The sequence below is a fragment of the Osmerus eperlanus genome, chromosome 19 (genome assembly GCF_963692335.1).
Source record: "Osmerus eperlanus chromosome 19, fOsmEpe2.1, whole genome shotgun sequence".
Lineage (NCBI taxonomy): Eukaryota > Metazoa > Chordata > Actinopteri > Osmeriformes > Osmeridae > Osmerus > Osmerus eperlanus.
The window spans coordinates 12,559,033-12,575,928 of record NC_085036.1 but is presented as its reverse complement, the minus strand read 5'-3'; the positions used below and the strand labels follow the sequence as shown (position 1 = coordinate 12,575,928).

The 16,896-nt window shown below is 50.1% G+C and overlaps 1 protein-coding gene across 1 annotated transcript; it reads left to right on the top strand.

Moving 5' to 3' along the window:
• The first annotated feature begins 21 nt into the window (after positions 1-21).
• On the top strand, positions 22-16,498 carry nlgn2b (neuroligin 2b). Its single transcript, XM_062486158.1, has 6 exons — positions 22-447; positions 7,853-8,038; positions 9,443-9,708; positions 9,959-10,112; positions 10,768-11,134; positions 11,856-16,498. The coding sequence occupies exons 1-6, from the start codon at positions 327-329 to the stop codon at positions 12,787-12,789; spliced, it is 2,028 nt and encodes a 675-aa protein (XP_062342142.1). The 5' UTR covers positions 22-326; the 3' UTR covers positions 12,790-16,498.
• Positions 16,499-16,896: the final 398 nt, after the last annotated feature.

Sequence of the window (16,896 nt, the reverse complement as noted above, 5' to 3'; positions counted from 1 at the left end):
GTCTGTGTGTGTGTCTGTGTGTGTGTGTCTGTGTGTCTGTGTGTGTGTGTCTGTGTGTGTGTGTCTGTGTGTCTGTGTGTGTGTGTCTGTGTGTGTGTGTCTGTGTGTCTGTGTGTGTGTGTCTGTGTGTGTGTCTGTGTGTCTGTGTGTGTGTGTCTGTGTGTCTGTGTGTCTGTGTGTGTGTGTCTGTGTGTGTGTGTCTGTGTGTCTGTGTGTCTGTGTGTGTGTGTCTGTGTGTGTCTGTGTGTCTGTGTGTGTCTGTGTCTGTGTGTGTTTACCCCCCCCCCTCCTCTCCAGATGTCCGTGACCGCAGGAAGAAGCCAGTGATGCTGTTCGTCCACGGCGGTTCCTACATGGAGGGCTCTGGGAACATGTTCGACGCCAGTGTCCTCTCCGCCTACGGCAACGTCATCGTGGTCACCATGAACTACCGTCTGGGCGTGCTCGGTTGAGTCCGCTGCCGCAAACACACATCACTTCCTGTTTGGATCATCGTGACTCACAGGTCTTCTAAGACGAGGGCGAAAGCCTTCTGGGGGCATTGGTAACATGACCAGAGTATGGAGTGTGTTTGTGTGAGTGTGTGTGTGCATGTGTGCATGTGTGTGTGTGTGTGTGGTGTGTGAGTGAGTGCATTGATGCTTTGCGTGTGTATGTGAGTGAATGCATGCATGCTGTATGGTTGTGTGTGTGTGTGTGGTATCCATAGGCTGGGAGCCAGTAAGTCAGACTGTGGTCAGCTATTCTGAGGCTGTTTCTACAAGTGTTAGCAAACAGACGACAGAGTATTTCACTGCGGTTGCCAGTTTAGGTAATCTGATCTTGTTTGTTGCATCAGGAGTGTCTCAACCTATCAGAGCAGCAACGAGGAGGGGAGAGAGAAAGTCAGGACTCATACAGGGACCATGTAGGAGGTACCCGAGAATCAGACCTCAGTCGGGAAAACAAACACACAAATATTTATCTCCATATTAAAACGTCCCAGAGCTTTGATTCATAACTGGGGTCAGACCTCGCTAAAACTCCAGCGCTGGCCTGGATCCAGACCAGAGGAACCGTACCCAGGGAGGGGTGCGGGGGAACCGTACCCCAGGGAGATCCAGGGAGATCCAGAGAGATCCAGGGAGATCCAGGGAGATCCAGAGAGATCTAGGGAGATCCAGAGAGATCCAGGGAGATCCAAAGAGATCCAGGGAGATCCAAAGAGATCCAGGGAGATCCAGAGATCCAGGGAGTTCCAGTGAGATCCAGAAAGATCCAGGGAGGTCTAGAGAGATCCATAGAGATCCAGAGAGATCCAGAGAGATCCAGAGAGATCCAGGGAGATCCAGAGAGATCCAGGGAGATCCAAAGAGATCCAGGGAGATCCAGAGATCCAGGGAGTTCCAGTGAGATCCAGAAAGATCCAGGGAGGTCTAGAGAGATCCATAGAGATCCAGAGAGATCCAGAGAGATCCAGAGAGATCCAGGAGATCCAGGGAGATCCAGAGAGATCCAGGGAGATCCAGAGAGACGTCGGGGGAGGGTGAGAGTGCACCTGCAGCTCCCCCAGCTGCGTCGGCCTCGTGGTGCGGTGTCTGATGCTTTCCTGCATCAGTCTGACAAACTGGAAACATTAGCGATTGGAGCGTGTGAACAATCCACTGTGTGAACTCTGGTTTCCTTAACGCACTATTTAACCCTCTCATGTATGCCTCTGTAACAGACGGATCCAAAGTCAGTTGACGTGTTCATGTAGAACCGCTCCTGAGCCAAACGGCAAGATTTACCTGTGTGAATTACAGGAGTGTTTGTATGTGTGTGTGTATGTTTGTGTTCAAGCAGGTCATGTGGTTTACCCTTGAGCATCACCAGACATGACTTGTGCAGAATTTCGAAATTGTACACAGACACACACACAGTAACACAGACGCACACACACACACAGATACACACGCACACACATACAGAGGAACACACACATATGCACGGCAACACTGTTACGCACACACAGATGCACACGCACACGGCAACACGCACTCATGCACAGTAACACAGACGCACACACACACACAGATACACACGCACACACATACAGAGGAACACACACATATGCACGGCAACACTGTTACACACACACGCTCACACACACACGCACACACAGATGCACGCGCTGCCATGCAGTATCAGAGAGGCCCTGCTGCTGAGCCGTGCAGAGAGCTGATGCAGTGTCCTCAATTTCTCTCACATGGTTCAACACTTTGGTATGTGGGCGAGTAGACTAACCCCCTCCTCTCTCCCTCTCTCTACCTCTCCCTCCCTCCCTCTCTCCAACTCTGCCCCCCTGCCTCTCTCCCTCTCTCTACCTCTCCCTCCCTTCCTCTCTCCAACTCTGCCCCTCTGCCTCTCTCTCTCTCCTTTCCCTATGCCTCTCTCCCTTTCTCTTCTTCTCTTCCCCTCTCTCTCTCTGTCCCCTCACTCTCTCTATTACTCTCCCTCTCTTCCTCTATTCATCTCGCCCCCTCTCTCTCTCTCTCTCTCTGTTCTGCTTTAAATGGGTTACTCTACTGTACTGAGGGGATTATATGTGTGTGGTTGTGTGTGATGTGCTTAGTGTGTTTAGTGTGCACTGTGTGAGTGAGTGTGTGTGTGTGTGTGTGTGTGTGTGTGTTTGTGTGTGTGTGTGTGTGTGTGTGCGTGCATGCGTGTACGGCTGTGTGTTTGTAGATTGATGTGTACGTGTCTGTGTGTATATATATATAGTGTGTGTGGGTGTATGAGTGTGTGTATGTGTGTGTGTGTGTGTGTGTGTGCACGTGTGCATTGAAGCCTTCCTGTAGCCATCTTTCTCATAACTCTGCTCAGACAGACATGATTTTGGACTAAAAGAGGAAGACAACTGCTCTAGGTTTCAACAATGGGTTTAGCACATAATCTTCAATTTCATCCTGTTCTTATGTGCAGGCAAGCTCACGTATGCCAGCCTGATTTTAGGCACTGTCTGTGCCTTTAAGAGAGTGAAAGTGTGCAGGGAGGGAGGGAAGGGGGAAAGGGGGGAAGAGACAGAAGAGGAGAGAGGGAGAGGAAGAGAGAGAGAGAGAGAGAGAGAGAGAGAGAGAGAGAGAGAGAGAGAGAGAGAGAGAGAGAGAGAGAGAGAGGAGAGGAGAGAGAGAGGAGAGAGAGAGAGAGAGAGAAGAAAGGAGAGAGAGAGAGATAGAAAGAGGAATAGAGATAGAGAGAGGAAGAGAGAGACTGAGATAGAGAGAGCGATAATAAGAGAGACACAGAGAGGGAGAGAGAGATAGAGGGAGAGTAAGAGAGAGACAGGGATAGAGAGAGGGAAAGAGAGGGGTGGATGGGAACAGTCTAAAATAAGCCATCAGAAGTGCTTTTAAATCTGCAGTGGAGCAAAGAATTCATTCAAACAAATGTTAATGCAATGTGTCCACAAAACATACACACACACTGATGGTCAACCCTCATCCACGCACACATCATAGTTTTACCCTCATCCACTGTAGTTTTACCCTCATCCACTGTAGTTTTACCCTCATCCACTGTGGGTTTTACCCTCATCCACTGTAGTTCTACCCTCATCCACTGTAGTTTTACCTTGATAGAGGAGGGACATGGCTAGTCCAGAGATCTATGTGTGTAGTGCAGGGGTCTGTGTGTGTGTGTGTGTGTGTGTGTGTGTGTGTGTGTGTGTGTGTGTGTGCAGTGCAGGAGAGATGCAGAGAGAAGACTTGCTAGCTGCTCACCTATGTGTGCTCCAGGCAGAGAGCCTCATGGTAGGAGCTGAACAGACATCTGCTCTGACTGATTAACTCATTAACTAATTAATGAACTCTGGGAAAGGGCCCACACTAGCTGAGATGGGCACGTGTGTGTGTGTGCGTATGTGTGTGAGAGAGAGAGAGAGAGAGAGAGAGAGAGAGGGAGGGAGGGAGGGAGGGAGGGGAGGGAGGGAGGGAGGGAGGGAGAGAGAGAGAGGCTTTCTCACATCTGGAGGTGAAATAAACACCTATCTTCTCGTTCTCCAACGGCCCCTTGGAACTCCTCCTCTTCTCCTCCTCTAAGACATCACCTCCTCACCCTGCTGAACACCCCGATTCAGAGCATCGTAACTCTCCATCCCTCCTCTCCTCCTCAAACACAAACAAACGCTCACCTCCGGCATCATCCTTCTTCATTCTCCTAACGTTGATGCACTCAAGGATGTCAGATTGGAGTCATTACTCCGTCAGCAGGCTGCCTGTTGGCTAACATGAACATAATCTGATGATTGTAGACCTCGGGATACTCATATTAAATAAGTAGCTCCAGCTCTGGGAGTTAAGCTTGATGAGAAAGACAAAGATTTTAACAGGGTGATGATTTGTGGCTGGTGTCTTTCTTTTTGGTGAGGCGGAGTAGGGGATGTTCAGAAGAAGGTGTACAGTGGGGAGAAAGTGGTCCGTTCATTTGCGTGTAGAAACCAGCGTTACTAATGGATTACAGAGAGATATGGAAGCGCTTATTAACATTATGCATTTTGCGTTTTCATCAGCAGATGCTATTGTCTTAGTGAAGCGAGTCTTCACATCGTCAGTGGAGCCTGCGTACCAACACGTGACTTGAGCCGTCACAGTGTTACATCATACACACTCACACAACCGCACACACATGCACACCTGTGCACACACACATACACACACAGGCACACACACACACAGGCTGTAGTACCACACCTCTCTCAGGCCTTCAGTAGAGGAGGAGAGAGCGAGCTTGCTCCACTACAGAGTGTGAGGAGAGAGCGAGCGAGCTCCACTACAGAGTGAGAGGAGAGAGCGAGCTTGCTCCACTACAGAGTGAGAGGAGAAGTAGAACAACACAAAAGCCTTTCTGATGAGAAGCAGAGGTCCTTATGAAACATGTGTGTGCGTGTGTGTGTGTGTGTGTGTGTGTGTGTGCACGTGCGTGCGTGCCTGTGACCTGATTGATCTCAGGCCTGACACAATGGAATGAGCAATTTCACTTATGAGTCCAATTTTACGCTTTTAGACACAGCCTCTTGTTTACAGCAATATTATGAGGAACAAACCGTCCGTGATCAATTTACTCTGAAAATGTAGTGCTGCATCTCTTTCTACCTCTCCATATCTCCATCTATCTCTCTGTACCTCTCTATGCCCTTTTCTCTCTGCCCCAACCTCTCTACCGCTCTGTACCTCCATTTCTCTCTCACTCTCATCTTCTCCATACATTTAGTCATTTCATAGTCATCCATCTATTGCTCTCTCTTTCTTTCTCTCTCTCTCTCTCTCTCTCTCTCTCTCTCTCTCTCTCTCTCTCTCTCTCTCTCTCTCGCTCTCTTTCTCGCTCTCTCTCTCTCTACCCCCACCTCTCTCTACCATATCTACTATATATGTACTTATAAACGTGCCATCGATATATACTGTATATTACACTGAGGCATGCAGCCTACCTGTCTAATGATAATAACCAAATAAATGCTTTACATGTGGTTAGCCGTCATTAAAGACATTGTATTCAATCAATCCCGTTCAAACACTTGATTGCTCCTACGGTCCATCGCCCTGTGTGTGAAACAGGTGACGTCACTGGCGCTACGGTAACAAAGAGCTGTTACCGTAGCGCCATAGGGATATCCAGTGCACACTTCTTGGATATTTAATTCGAGGTTGGAAATCGACCTCAATCTCTCTTTGGTTTTCTCTCGCTCTCACCATCCCTCCTTCTTCGTCTCACTCCTTCTTTGACTTCCTCCTCCCCAGCACACTCCTCCTCCTCCTCTTCTCTCTCTTCAAGGTTCACCACTCTCTTCCCACCTTCTTGGCCGCTACCTAAAGCGAGTGTTGAATATGCATGAGTGGTCTGTTAAACTGCTGCTCTCAGCGCTAAAGTCGTGAGGAAGCTCAACTCAGCAGACAGGAGGAGAGAAGAAGGACACTTCCTGAGAGCGAGGATGAGGAAGAACGTGTTGGACTTATCTGAATTATTGGCAGATAACCACATTTCTTCTTCTCTCCGGCTTATACACTGAAACAGTGAGAATTGGTTCATAGCATAGTTTGTGCGTGCTTTAGTGTGTGTGTGTGTGTGTGCGTTTGCACACGCACGCTTTGGTGTGTCTTGTTGAACAAGTCTGTGTGCTTGTGCAATGTGTGTGTGTGTGTGTAATGGTCCAGGTCTCAGTGTCGGAAGCGCTGGTCGGTTGCCAGGCAACTGTGGCCAACAGCTCAGTGCAGGGCGACTATGAGAACAGACATGAGCTCTGACCAGTAGCGTAACGAAGGGTCGAAGGTCAGAGGTCACAAGTCTCACAGGGCTAAGAGCCTATCCATGATCAGGAACGATCCCAGCCCATTTGACACAGAAACGGCAAAGTCCAATAATCGCTTCATCAGTCGTCCAATCACAGAGCGAACAGTCGTCAGTGAGCCAATCAGAGCGAGGATTGTGGAGGAAGCCCGACCGGTCACAGAGTAATCTGGGTCTTTATCTAATTTAGAGTAAATCTTGATCAGATGTTTAATCTCCCTTTTCATCTATCTCTCCCTTTCTTTCTCTCTTTTTTTCTCTCTCTAGCTCTCGTTCTCTCAGTATTTCTCTGTCATCTATAGATTCATCTATCTTCTCAGAAGATATCTCTTTTTGGTTCTCTCGTTCTGATTCTCTCACTCCCTAAGTATTCCATTATCTCTGTTTCTTCTCTCTCAGCTCAGGGGTGAGGGGTCAGTTGCTTTTGTATATAGTCCTATTTTAGTCTCTCCTTTAACTGTGGAGCTTCAGGCCTTTGAGAAGCAGTGGATGGATGAAAAGCTAGTGTCTCTCTCCCCCTCTCTCTCTCTCTCCCCCTCTCTCTCTCTCTCCCTCCCTCCTTCCCTCTCTCACTGCCCTTTGCTCCTTGCAAACAGGGCCTCTGTGTACGGAGAGTACAGAAATGTCTCCTGCAGCCATGGATGCTTTTCAAACATATTTTCCTCTATACAGCCGGGTCTGCAGTCATAGGCCAGTGAGCTCACATGTGGCTCTGCTCTCAAGGACGAGCTCGTGCAATGCAACGTTTAAGCCGGGAATACCATGGTTACGCTGTCTGTGTTGTAAATTTTGAAGGTTTCTTATTGGGAATGCGACAGATGAGAAGCATTCATTACAATTAGCTTTTGTTCATGTTTTTGTTTCATTGACGCACATACGTATATATACACACACACACACACACAGACACACACTTACATGCACACCCGAGCACAGTTCGTTGTTGGGGGTGGACCTGCTGTGAAACAAGCAGTTTGCGTAGTCAGAACAGATTATGAGGTGGGAACAAGGAGTCCAAAAAGTGCATATTCGTTTTTAGTGTGTGTTTGTGTGTGTGTGTGTGTGTGTGTGTGTGTGTATGTGTGTGTATGTGTGTATGTGTGTATGTGTGTGTGTGTGTGTGTGTGTGTGTGTGTGTGTATGTGTGTGCGTGTGTATGTGTGTGTATGTGTGTGTGTGTGCGTGTGTATGTGTGTATGTGTGTGTGTGTGTGTGTGTGTATGTGTGTATGTGTGTGTGTATGTGTGTGTGTGTGTGTGTATGTGTTAATACAAGCGAAGGAAACACTCCGGTCTGCTTTCCCTCTCCTCTCTAACAAGCCCAATTTACGGTGTTGATTTAACGACAGGGGCTTTAAAAAGAAGTCTGATTGCTCGTATCCATTTAGTTGATCAGATAATACAGGGCTTGACTCATTTGGCAAAGTTTCTGCAAAAGCTCTTCGCACTTCTAATGAGCAGAGGCCTCGACGGAGCTCAGATCTTCTCTCTCCATCTCTTCATGACCAACCCTCCTGCTCTGTGTGTGTATATGTGTGTGTGTGTTTCAGGGTTCCTGAGCACAGGGGACCAGTCCGCGAAGGGGAACTACGGCCTGCTGGACCAGATCCAGGCGCTGCGCTGGCTCAACGAGAACATCGGGCACTTCGGGGGCGACCCAGAGAGGATCACCATCTTCGGCTCTGGAGCCGGAGCGTCCTGCGTCAACCTGCTCATCCTCTCCCACCACTCAGAGGGTGAGCCGGGGGCGGGGAGGGGCTGGAGAGGGGCCGGCGTGGGGCTGGTGAGGGGCTGGTGAGGGGCTGGTGAGGGGCTGGTGAGGGGTTGGTGAGGGGCTGGCGAGGGGCTGGTGAGGGGCTGGTGAGGGGCTGGTGAGGGGCTGGTGAGGGGCTGGGGAGGGGCTGGCGAGGGGCTGGCGAGGGGCTGTCGAGGGGCTGGCGTGGGGCTGGCGAGGGGCTGGCGTGGGGCTGGTCCGTGTCTGAGACGTGTTCCACAGACCCGTAACGAGGACTGTAAATATGGATCTGTGTCTGCGTCTGTGAGCGCAGCGCGGCGAAGCTGCAGCCGAGGATGACTTAATTGATTTCACAGGGAGAGCTGTGGGGGAGGGGCCACATGCAGAAGATGGGGGGGGGGGATTTGGGGTGGGGGGGGTTAATTATTAATGACAGAATCCGCAGATGAAAACAGGGGGGACAACAAGGCACTTTACATAACAGTGCAGCAGTGCTCTCCCTCCCTCTCTCCCTCTCTCTCTTCCTCTCTCTCTCTCTTCCCTTCTCTCTATTCCTCTCTCTCTCTATCTTCCTCGCTCTCTCTCTTCCTCTCTCTCTCTCTTCCCTTCTCTCTATTCCTCTCTCTCTCTATCTTCCTCGCTCTCTCTCTTCCCTTCTCTCTCTCTCCCTCCCTCTCTCTCTCTCTCTTCCCTCTTTCCTCTCTCTCTTCCTCTCTCTCTCTTCCTCTCTCTCTCTCTCTCTTCCCTTCTCTCTATTCCTCTCTCTCTCTATCTTCCTCGCTCTCTCTCTTCCCTTCTCTCTCTCTCTCTCCCTCCCTCTCTCTCTCTCCCCCTCTCTCTCTCTCTCTCTCTCTCTCTTCCCTTCTCTCTCTTCCTCTCTCTCTCTCCTCCTCTCTCTTTCTGTCTTTCTCTATCTCTCTTTCCTTCTGTTTCTCTCTCCCTCCCTCGCTCGCTCCTTCTCTCTCTGTCCGTCCGGCCCACGTTGACATCCACTGCCCCGTGTCGTCGTCATGCCGACACATTTGTCTTGTCCGTGTTTCCGTGTGTGATGGAGGGAGTGTGATTGCCAAACCTAATGTTTACCGTGATTTAGTCTGGGAGTGCAGCAGTGTATCTGGGGCTGAGGCCATATGTGTAGCTTTGCCCCGTATCCTCCGCTCATATGCATGATTTAAAGCACTCAGGGTTGTCTGGAAGGGTTTGCGGGAGTGTGTGTGTGTTTAGGGGGGAGGGTCTGTGTGTGTGTTATGAGGGGGGGGGGTAAAGGGTGTGTGTGTTATGGGGGTGAGGGGGTGTGCATGGGTTAAGGCGGTGTGTGTGTGTGTGTGTGTGTGCATACACCAGTGTCAGTTACCGCGCTGTCTACTGAACCCTAACCCAGACCTCCGCTCCCTCGGTTCTCCAGGCCTCTTCCAGCGGGCCATAGCCCAGAGCGGCTCCGCCATCTCCAGCTGGTCGGTCAACTACCGGCCCCTGATGTACACCAAGATCCTGGCCCGCAAGGTGGCCTGCAGCTACGACGACACCACCGAGCTGGTGGAGTGCCTGCGGAGGAAGAGCTTCCGGGAGCTGGTGGACCAGGACATCCAGCCGGCCCGCTACCACATCGCCTTCGGGCCCGTGGTGGACGGTGACGTGGTGCCGGACGACCCGGAGATCCTCATGCAGCAGGTCAGAACCGCCGTGCTAGCTTAGTTTCACTTACTTTGGCTTAGCTTAGCTTAGCTTCCTGTCGGAGCCTGCACCACAGGGTAAGACTGAGGACCTGGTATTGCACTAAGGAAAGCAAAACCTCAGGAGAAAACGAGAGAAAACCCAGTAGAAAACCCTGATCTGTCCCCGGTCTGAAAGACAGTATCTGACCCTGGCTCTGCTGGACCGGGCTGTGTGCTGAGCTGCAGTGCGTGTGTTCCACCACCAGGGGGAGTTCCTGAACTATGACATCCTGCTGGGCGTGAACCAGGGGGAGGGGCTTAAGTTTGTGGACGACAGCGAAGGGGAGGATGGGATCTCGGCGGCGTCGTTCGACTACACCATCTCTAACTTCGTGGACAACCTGTACGGCTACCCTGACGGTGAGAACTCCTCCCCGCTGAGCGGTTCACAGATAAAGACACGCAGTTGACGGTCCTTCGTCGAGTGTGTTTCGTCTTTTGTGTCGTGTGTGTTGTGTTGTGTCTCTTGGGACTGATCTGCCGTATGTGTTGTCTGTGGTTGTCTGTGTCGTGTGTGCTGTGTGTGTTGTGTGTGTTGTGTGTTGTGTGTGTTGTGTGTGCTGTGTGTGGTGTGTGTTGTGTGTTGCGTGTGCTGCGTGTGCTGCATGTGCTGCGTGTGCTGCGTGTTGCGTGTGCTGCGTGTGTTGCGTGTGTTGCGTGTGCTGCGTGTGCTGCGTGTGTTGCGTGTGCTGCGTGTGCTGCGTGTGTTGTGTGTGCTGTGTGTGCTGTGTGTGCTGTGTGTGTTGTGTGTGCTGTGTGTGCTGTGTGTGCTGTGTGTGCTGTGTGTGCTGCGTGTGTTGCGTGTGCTGTGTGTGCTGTGTGTGCTGTGTGTGTTGTGTGTGCTGTGTGTGCTGTGTGTGCTGTGTGTGCTGTGTGTGCTGTGTGTGCTGTGTGTGCTGTGTGTGTTGTGTGTGCTGTGTGTGCTGTGTGTGTTGTGTGTGTTGTGTGTGTTGTGTGTGTTGCGTGTGATGTGTGTGTTGCGTCCGTCACCTGCGTTGTCCCCGTCACTTCCCAGGTAAGGACATCCTGAGGGAGACCATCAAGTTCATGTACACGGACTGGGCGGACCGCGACAATGCCGACATGCGCAGGAAGACCCTCCTCGCCCTGTTCACCGACCACCAGTGGGTGGCGCCGGCGGTGGCCACGGCCAAGCTGCACGCCGAGTTCCAGTCGCCCGTCTACTTTTACACCTTCCACCACCACTGCCAGACAGAGACGAGGCCCGAGTGGGCGGACGCGGCGCACGGCGACGAGATCCCCTACGTGTTCGGCGTGCCCATGATCGGCGCCACCGAGCTGTTCCCCTGCAACTTCTCCAAGAACGACGTGATGCTCAGCGCCGTGGTGATGACATACTGGACCAACTTCGCCAAGAGCGGGTCAGCGACGTCTCGTTCTCTTTCTCTCTTTGTGTCGTTCTCTCGAGTCTCTTTCTCTCGCCGATTCTGTCTTTTGTCTGTCGTCCTTGTGTTCTCGCTCTCTCTCTCCTATTCTCTCTCTCTCTCGTCCTCTCTCTCCCATCTCTCTCTTTCTTTCATTCTCTCTCATTCTCTATCTCTTCCTTTTGTTTTCTGTTTCTCTCTCGTTCTCTGTCTCATTCTCTCTTGTGTCTCATTTTGTCTTTCCCTCTCCCCCTCTCTATCCACCCTCACTGATTAAAGACTCCCACCACTAAAGACCCTGGGATCACTGATGATGATTAGATAGCATGTTAGAGTCAATATAACACTGTTGGTTATCTAGGATAAAGATTCTTTATTTTAACTCTCCATTTGTTTTACTTATTGACTATCTTCTTCTCTTCTCTCTCATTCACTCTTATTTTCAATTTTCTCTCTCCCCCTCTCTCCCCCCCCTCTCTCTCCCCCCGCCTCTCTCTCCCCCCCCTCTCTCTCTCTCTCCCTCTCTTTCTTTCTTTCTTTCTCTCTCTCTCTTCTTCTCACTCTTTCCTTCTATTTCTATATGTATTTTTCTCTCTCCCCCTCCCTCTCGATCTCTCACTCTGCTTCCCTATCCCCTCCCTCTCTCTCTCTCTCTCTCTCTCTCTCTCTCTCTCTCTCCCTCCCTCTCTCTCTCTCTCTCTCTCTCTCTCTGTTTCAGGGACCCTAACTTACCGGTCCCCCAGGACACTAAGTTCATCCACACCAAGCCCAACCGCTTCGAGGAGGTCATCTGGACCAAGTTCAGCTCCAAGGACAAGCAGTACCTCCACATCGGCCTGAAGCCTCGCGTCCGCGACAACTACCGGGCCAACAAGGTGGCCTTCTGGCTGGAGCTGGTTCCTCACCTGCACTCCCTCCACGAGGAGATCAGGGGCACCATCACCACCCGCCTGCCACCGGGGGGCTCCCGGGGCCCCCCCAGGAAGGGCCCGCCCTCGGGGACGCGCTCCACCCGCCACCCCATCGTGGCCACCTACCCTCCGGACCCGGAGCCATACGGCTCGGAGCGCCCTCGCATCCCGCCCTTCCCCGGGGAGATCCCGCGGGACTACTCGACGGAGCTGAGCGTGACGGTGGCGGTGGGCGCCTCGCTGCTCTTCCTCAACGTCCTCGCCTTCGCCGCGCTCTACTACAAGCGGGACAAACGCCACGAGCTTCTCCAGAGACGCCACCGGCGCCTGTCCCCGCAGCGAGGCACCGCCATGGGCATGGGCGCGGGCGTGGTGGGGGGCCCGCCCCACAACGACCTGGCCCTGAGCCAGGAAGAGGAGCTCATGTCCCTGCAGATGAAGCAGCAGAGGGCGGAGCTGGAGCACGGCACGCCCCTCCCCCCCCGCGGTCTCCACGGCGACCTGGAGCCCATGCGCCCGCCCGTGTGCCCGCCTGACTACACGCTGGCGCTGCGCCGGGCGCCCGAGGACGTGCCCCTGATGACGGGCAACACCATCACCATGATCCCCAGCACCATCTGCGGCATGCAGCCCCTCCACCCCTTCAACACCTACCCCCCCGCCCCCGCCCCCTCCACCACCCCCACCCCAGGTCACAGCAACAACGCCCTGCCGCACCAACACTCCACCACACGGGTATAGGACAAGGCACAATCTGGGGCCCACTGCGGTGACACCAATCACAAACTGACCCTCTCCTCCCTTGCCCTTTCCGTCCTCTCCTTCCTCCTCCTCTCCTCCTCCTCCTCTCTCTTTCTCCCTCTCTGGGACCACCCTCTCCCTTTCTCTCTCTCTCTCTCCAGCCTCCCTGTCCTGTCTGTGGGGCTGGGTTCCCTCCTGTAGAGATCCATGGCTCAGCCTAACACGGCCTGTCAGCTGGGACAAAGACTCCCCATGGAAACACACGCACCCTCCATCCCTTTCCCACGTGTCCGAACGATCAGTTTGTTTCTCTGTCCTCCTCCCATCACATTGTCTCGTTCCTTCTCTCTCTCTCTTTCTCTCTCTCTCTCCATCGCTCGCCCGTGTCTCCTCTCTTCGCCTCCCACACATTTTTCTCTCGTCATCTGTTCTCGTTTCTCTCCTTCACAACGTCGACACGATCCCTTCTTTCTCACCTCGGTTCTGCTTTCTCTTGCGAAGCCCCCCCTTTCAGGACTCTATGTTTTCCTCGCTGGAGTCTTTTATACGAGACGCGTTCGTGTAAATGATGTATTATTGATAAATTGTAAGGACATGAATGAGAAAAAAAAGGTGATATTCTGATATCGTTTTTACCAGCATTCTTGGTGCCAAGTACTGTGACACCCTTCTCCCTCGGGTTTGGGTTGGCCTTCTTAAGAGAGCCAACCAGACTGTATCTCACACAAGGAATTACCATCATAAAAAAGTGCCAAACCTTTCATCTCTTCTTTGATCTCACACTTCTTTTTTTCCTTTAGTTTCTTAAGCTTTTTCTTCTTCTTCTTCTGTGTTTTTTTTTTGTTTTTTGTTGTTCTTCTTCTTCTTCTTGCATTCAGTGTTGCACTTTGGCTGGTCTTGAATTAAGGGAGAGCAGATTAGTTCCATTCTTGTAAAAAACAAAACAACAAAAAAACTGTATAAGAGAATATTAAGATTTTCAACTAGTTTGCTGTCTGGGATATTTGCATGATTTTTTTAAGGAGTCTTGTTTAGTTGGTCTCATTTTGATTTTAATGTTTTGCCTTGTCTTCTTACTGCAGTCTGGTTTTTCTTGAAAAGTATTATATTTTCTTTTTTTTCTTTCTTTTAATTTATATTTTTTAACATCAGCTGAACTTTGTGCACTTCATGAAGAAAACGATATTTTACTCTTGACGACACGTCAGACAGAGAGCGATTCAGACTCTGTTTATGATTAGGACGAGGGGAATAAACATGTACATTTTAATTTTTCATTTCTTTATCACTGAGGCAGTGTATGATGAGCATCTAGGTGCCTGCCTGTCCTTCTCTCCTCAGTTCATCACCCAGCTTTCCCTCCTGGTTTCAGCAGTGAACTCTGCATTCATTGTCTTACTGTCTCACCAGAAGATTGTCTTTGTTTATCACAAAAAACGACAAACATGGCTGGACTGTACCAAATCATCAACTCGCTAAACTCATCCACTGTAGCACGTTTTTTTTACCCGCTTCATGAAAAGGGACATTCTCGCCATGAATTGTCTCAGTGATAAAAAAAAAATGGAAAAACGATTTTACGTTCTCTCTCTCTAGCCCTCCCTGAGATCAGGGTCATGTTCTTGAACAGTTACATTCACATTTCCGCACTGTCGTGTCTCTTCCTTGATGGACTGCGCCTAGCGCTTCAGGGTTCCCGGACACGAGGCGAGACTCGGCTTTCTCATCTCCTTTTTTTTCGAGACATTGGCTGTTTATCAATCCGAGGAACGCTCAGAACGTACTTGCTTTATTGAGAAGAACGTTCTTGCCAAGCGTCCTTGCGAGAACGGTCTTGCAAGACCGCGAGGATGGAGAACGATTTGAGATGCGTGTGTTCTTGCAATGACTTCTGGGAAATCAGATGCATTCTCGCAGGCCAAGTCACCAACCGATGCATCCTCGTTCTTTGGATTGGAACCGTATACTTGGGCAATGAAAGATGACGCCAAACGAGTTCGCAAGAACACAAGAACGGAAAAAACGTGGATTGATAAACAGCCTCCCTTTAATTTCCAGGGAGGAGGGGGGAGGGGGGAAAGTAGCTCAATAAGAGGGAAGGAGTCAGCAGACTGGCAGGGACCAGAGGTGAGGAAGTTCTCACCTTCCAGATCTTTCCCACCACACAACAAACACAGGGACTCGTCGGACTCTGGATATTCATGAAAAAAAACAACAACAACACTGTTACAAAGTGGACAGTTAGACGATGTGGGGGCAGGGTTGACCATCGAACGGGCGTGAATAGAGAGACTCGAGGCATCCCCCTCAAAGCTCCAACACGCATCCTACCAACAGACGATGCGCTTGAAAAAGTGAGTAGTAAAACATGATCAATATTAGTTATTTACAGTATTGTGTGAAACACACTAACAAGGCCGACAGGAAATACAGCCCCTCTACTTCCTGTCTACGTCTGGGTTGCTCCTGCTCTGGGTCCAGAAGACCAGAGCGAGAGCGAGAGAGAGACAGAGAGAGAGAGAGAGAGAGAGAGAGAGAGAGAGAGAGAGAGAGAGAGAGAGAGAGAGAGAGAGAGAGAGAGAGAGAGAGAGAGAGAGAGAGAGAGAGAGAGAGAGGAGAGGAGACGAGACGAGACGAAAAGAGAGGAAGAGAAGAGAAAATAACACGCGCAAAACAAAACTGTACATTTTTTAAACGTGTAAGAGAACCAACTGGTGTTTGTAAATATTATGTTTATGGTTTGGTTTCTGAGTGAATGGTCAAATCTTTCCTTTCTGACAACAGGTGCAAGTCCAGACGGATCTTTTTAGCACTTCTCTGTAAGTTGATGTATGATTCTCTTTCGTTACTTAGATTTCAAGGTCAAAGTGCAACAATTTACGGGCACGTATGATACACATCAGATATACATGAATGATTTGTGAATGAAAAATACATCTGAAATCCTAGCATGGTTGAGTATGTTTCCGGCTCAGGACTGGCAGGCTGTTGCAGGAGGCAACACAAGGTTCGGAGACACGAAAAGAAGAACGTGCCCTTTTGGGAATCACCACATTAATCATGGAGACAGCTTATGTCTGAAATAACACGAATCCAAGACAAGTCCTTAGCGTTGGTTAGCTAGCCAAAGATAGGAGCTGCATTAGTAGCAGAGAAGGAGGGAAGATCGGGTGAGGAAAACAGAGATGGAGACGAAACGTGGATTGAATTACTCTCGATCGCGTCCACAAAACAGGGAAATCGAGAGAGGTTTGGCGAAGATGTTGGTTTTTAATGACACTCTGAATCCACATACAGTAGTACCCATATCTTAGAGCAGGTACAATATGTTGTCAACTCTTTTGTACTCCTTAGTATCGTTTCTGATTCAGATGGTCGTGGTTGCTTTTGCTATCCTTTATGAATCGTCCGCCATGCACACTATGTTCAATTCATTTTCTGGGAATATATATTTGTTCACTTTAGCTGTCCATTCTAGGTTTCCCAGGTTTCCAAAAAGAAAAAAAACATTAAAAGACAGTATTTTTATAATATATATGTATATATATATTAGCTGACAGACAAAAAGAAACAGGGGCCTTGGCAGCCAACAGACTCTGTAAGCACACTCTCGCCCTGTTTATCAGGTCACACTACTGTCTGATTCTGGCTCAGCGACGATGCAAATCTACTTATCGACTCCTTACCAACGGATTGCGCCCCCCCCCCCCCCCCAAAAAAAAGGCTTGCACCTGTTTGTCTCTGTTTTCATATTGTCTGAAGTCAGCAACCTACTTAAGGCTGGAGACGGTGTAAAGAGGAAAACGATTGAAATGGGTTGAAGAATGAAGTTAATATTTCTATTTCATATAGAGGCTATTACACACAGTATGTTGTGTTTATGAACTGGAGAAAACATTAAAAGACATTCTTAAACAAATCGCCTCCATTGGGTCCATATTCTTTACGTGACATAAGCCATGAGTGTTCCGTGGTCGCTGTTCCCACTGTTACCAAATCATTACCATCCAAAAGCATTTCTCTTTCTCCCTTATTATTAAGTGTAACTGTTTGAGATGGACTACCATGGAAACTACCATGCAGCAAGGAGTGAAGAAAAGGTCTTTG

What these genes read in the sequence shown, in the direction of transcription:
- nlgn2b (XM_062486158.1), top strand. Translation starts at nt 327, where the DNA reads ATGCTGTTCGTCCACGGCGGTTCCTACATGGAGGGCTCTGGGAACATG. An exon ending in CTACCGTCTGGGCGTGCTCG is followed by an intron (nt 448 to 7,852) that starts GTTGAGTCCGCT and finishes TGTGTGTTTCAG; the next exon opens with GGTTCCTGAGCACAGGGGAC. An exon ending in ACCAACTTCGCCAAGAGCGG is followed by an intron (nt 11,135 to 11,855) that starts GTCAGCGACGTC and finishes TCTCTGTTTCAG; the next exon opens with GGACCCTAACTTACCGGTCC.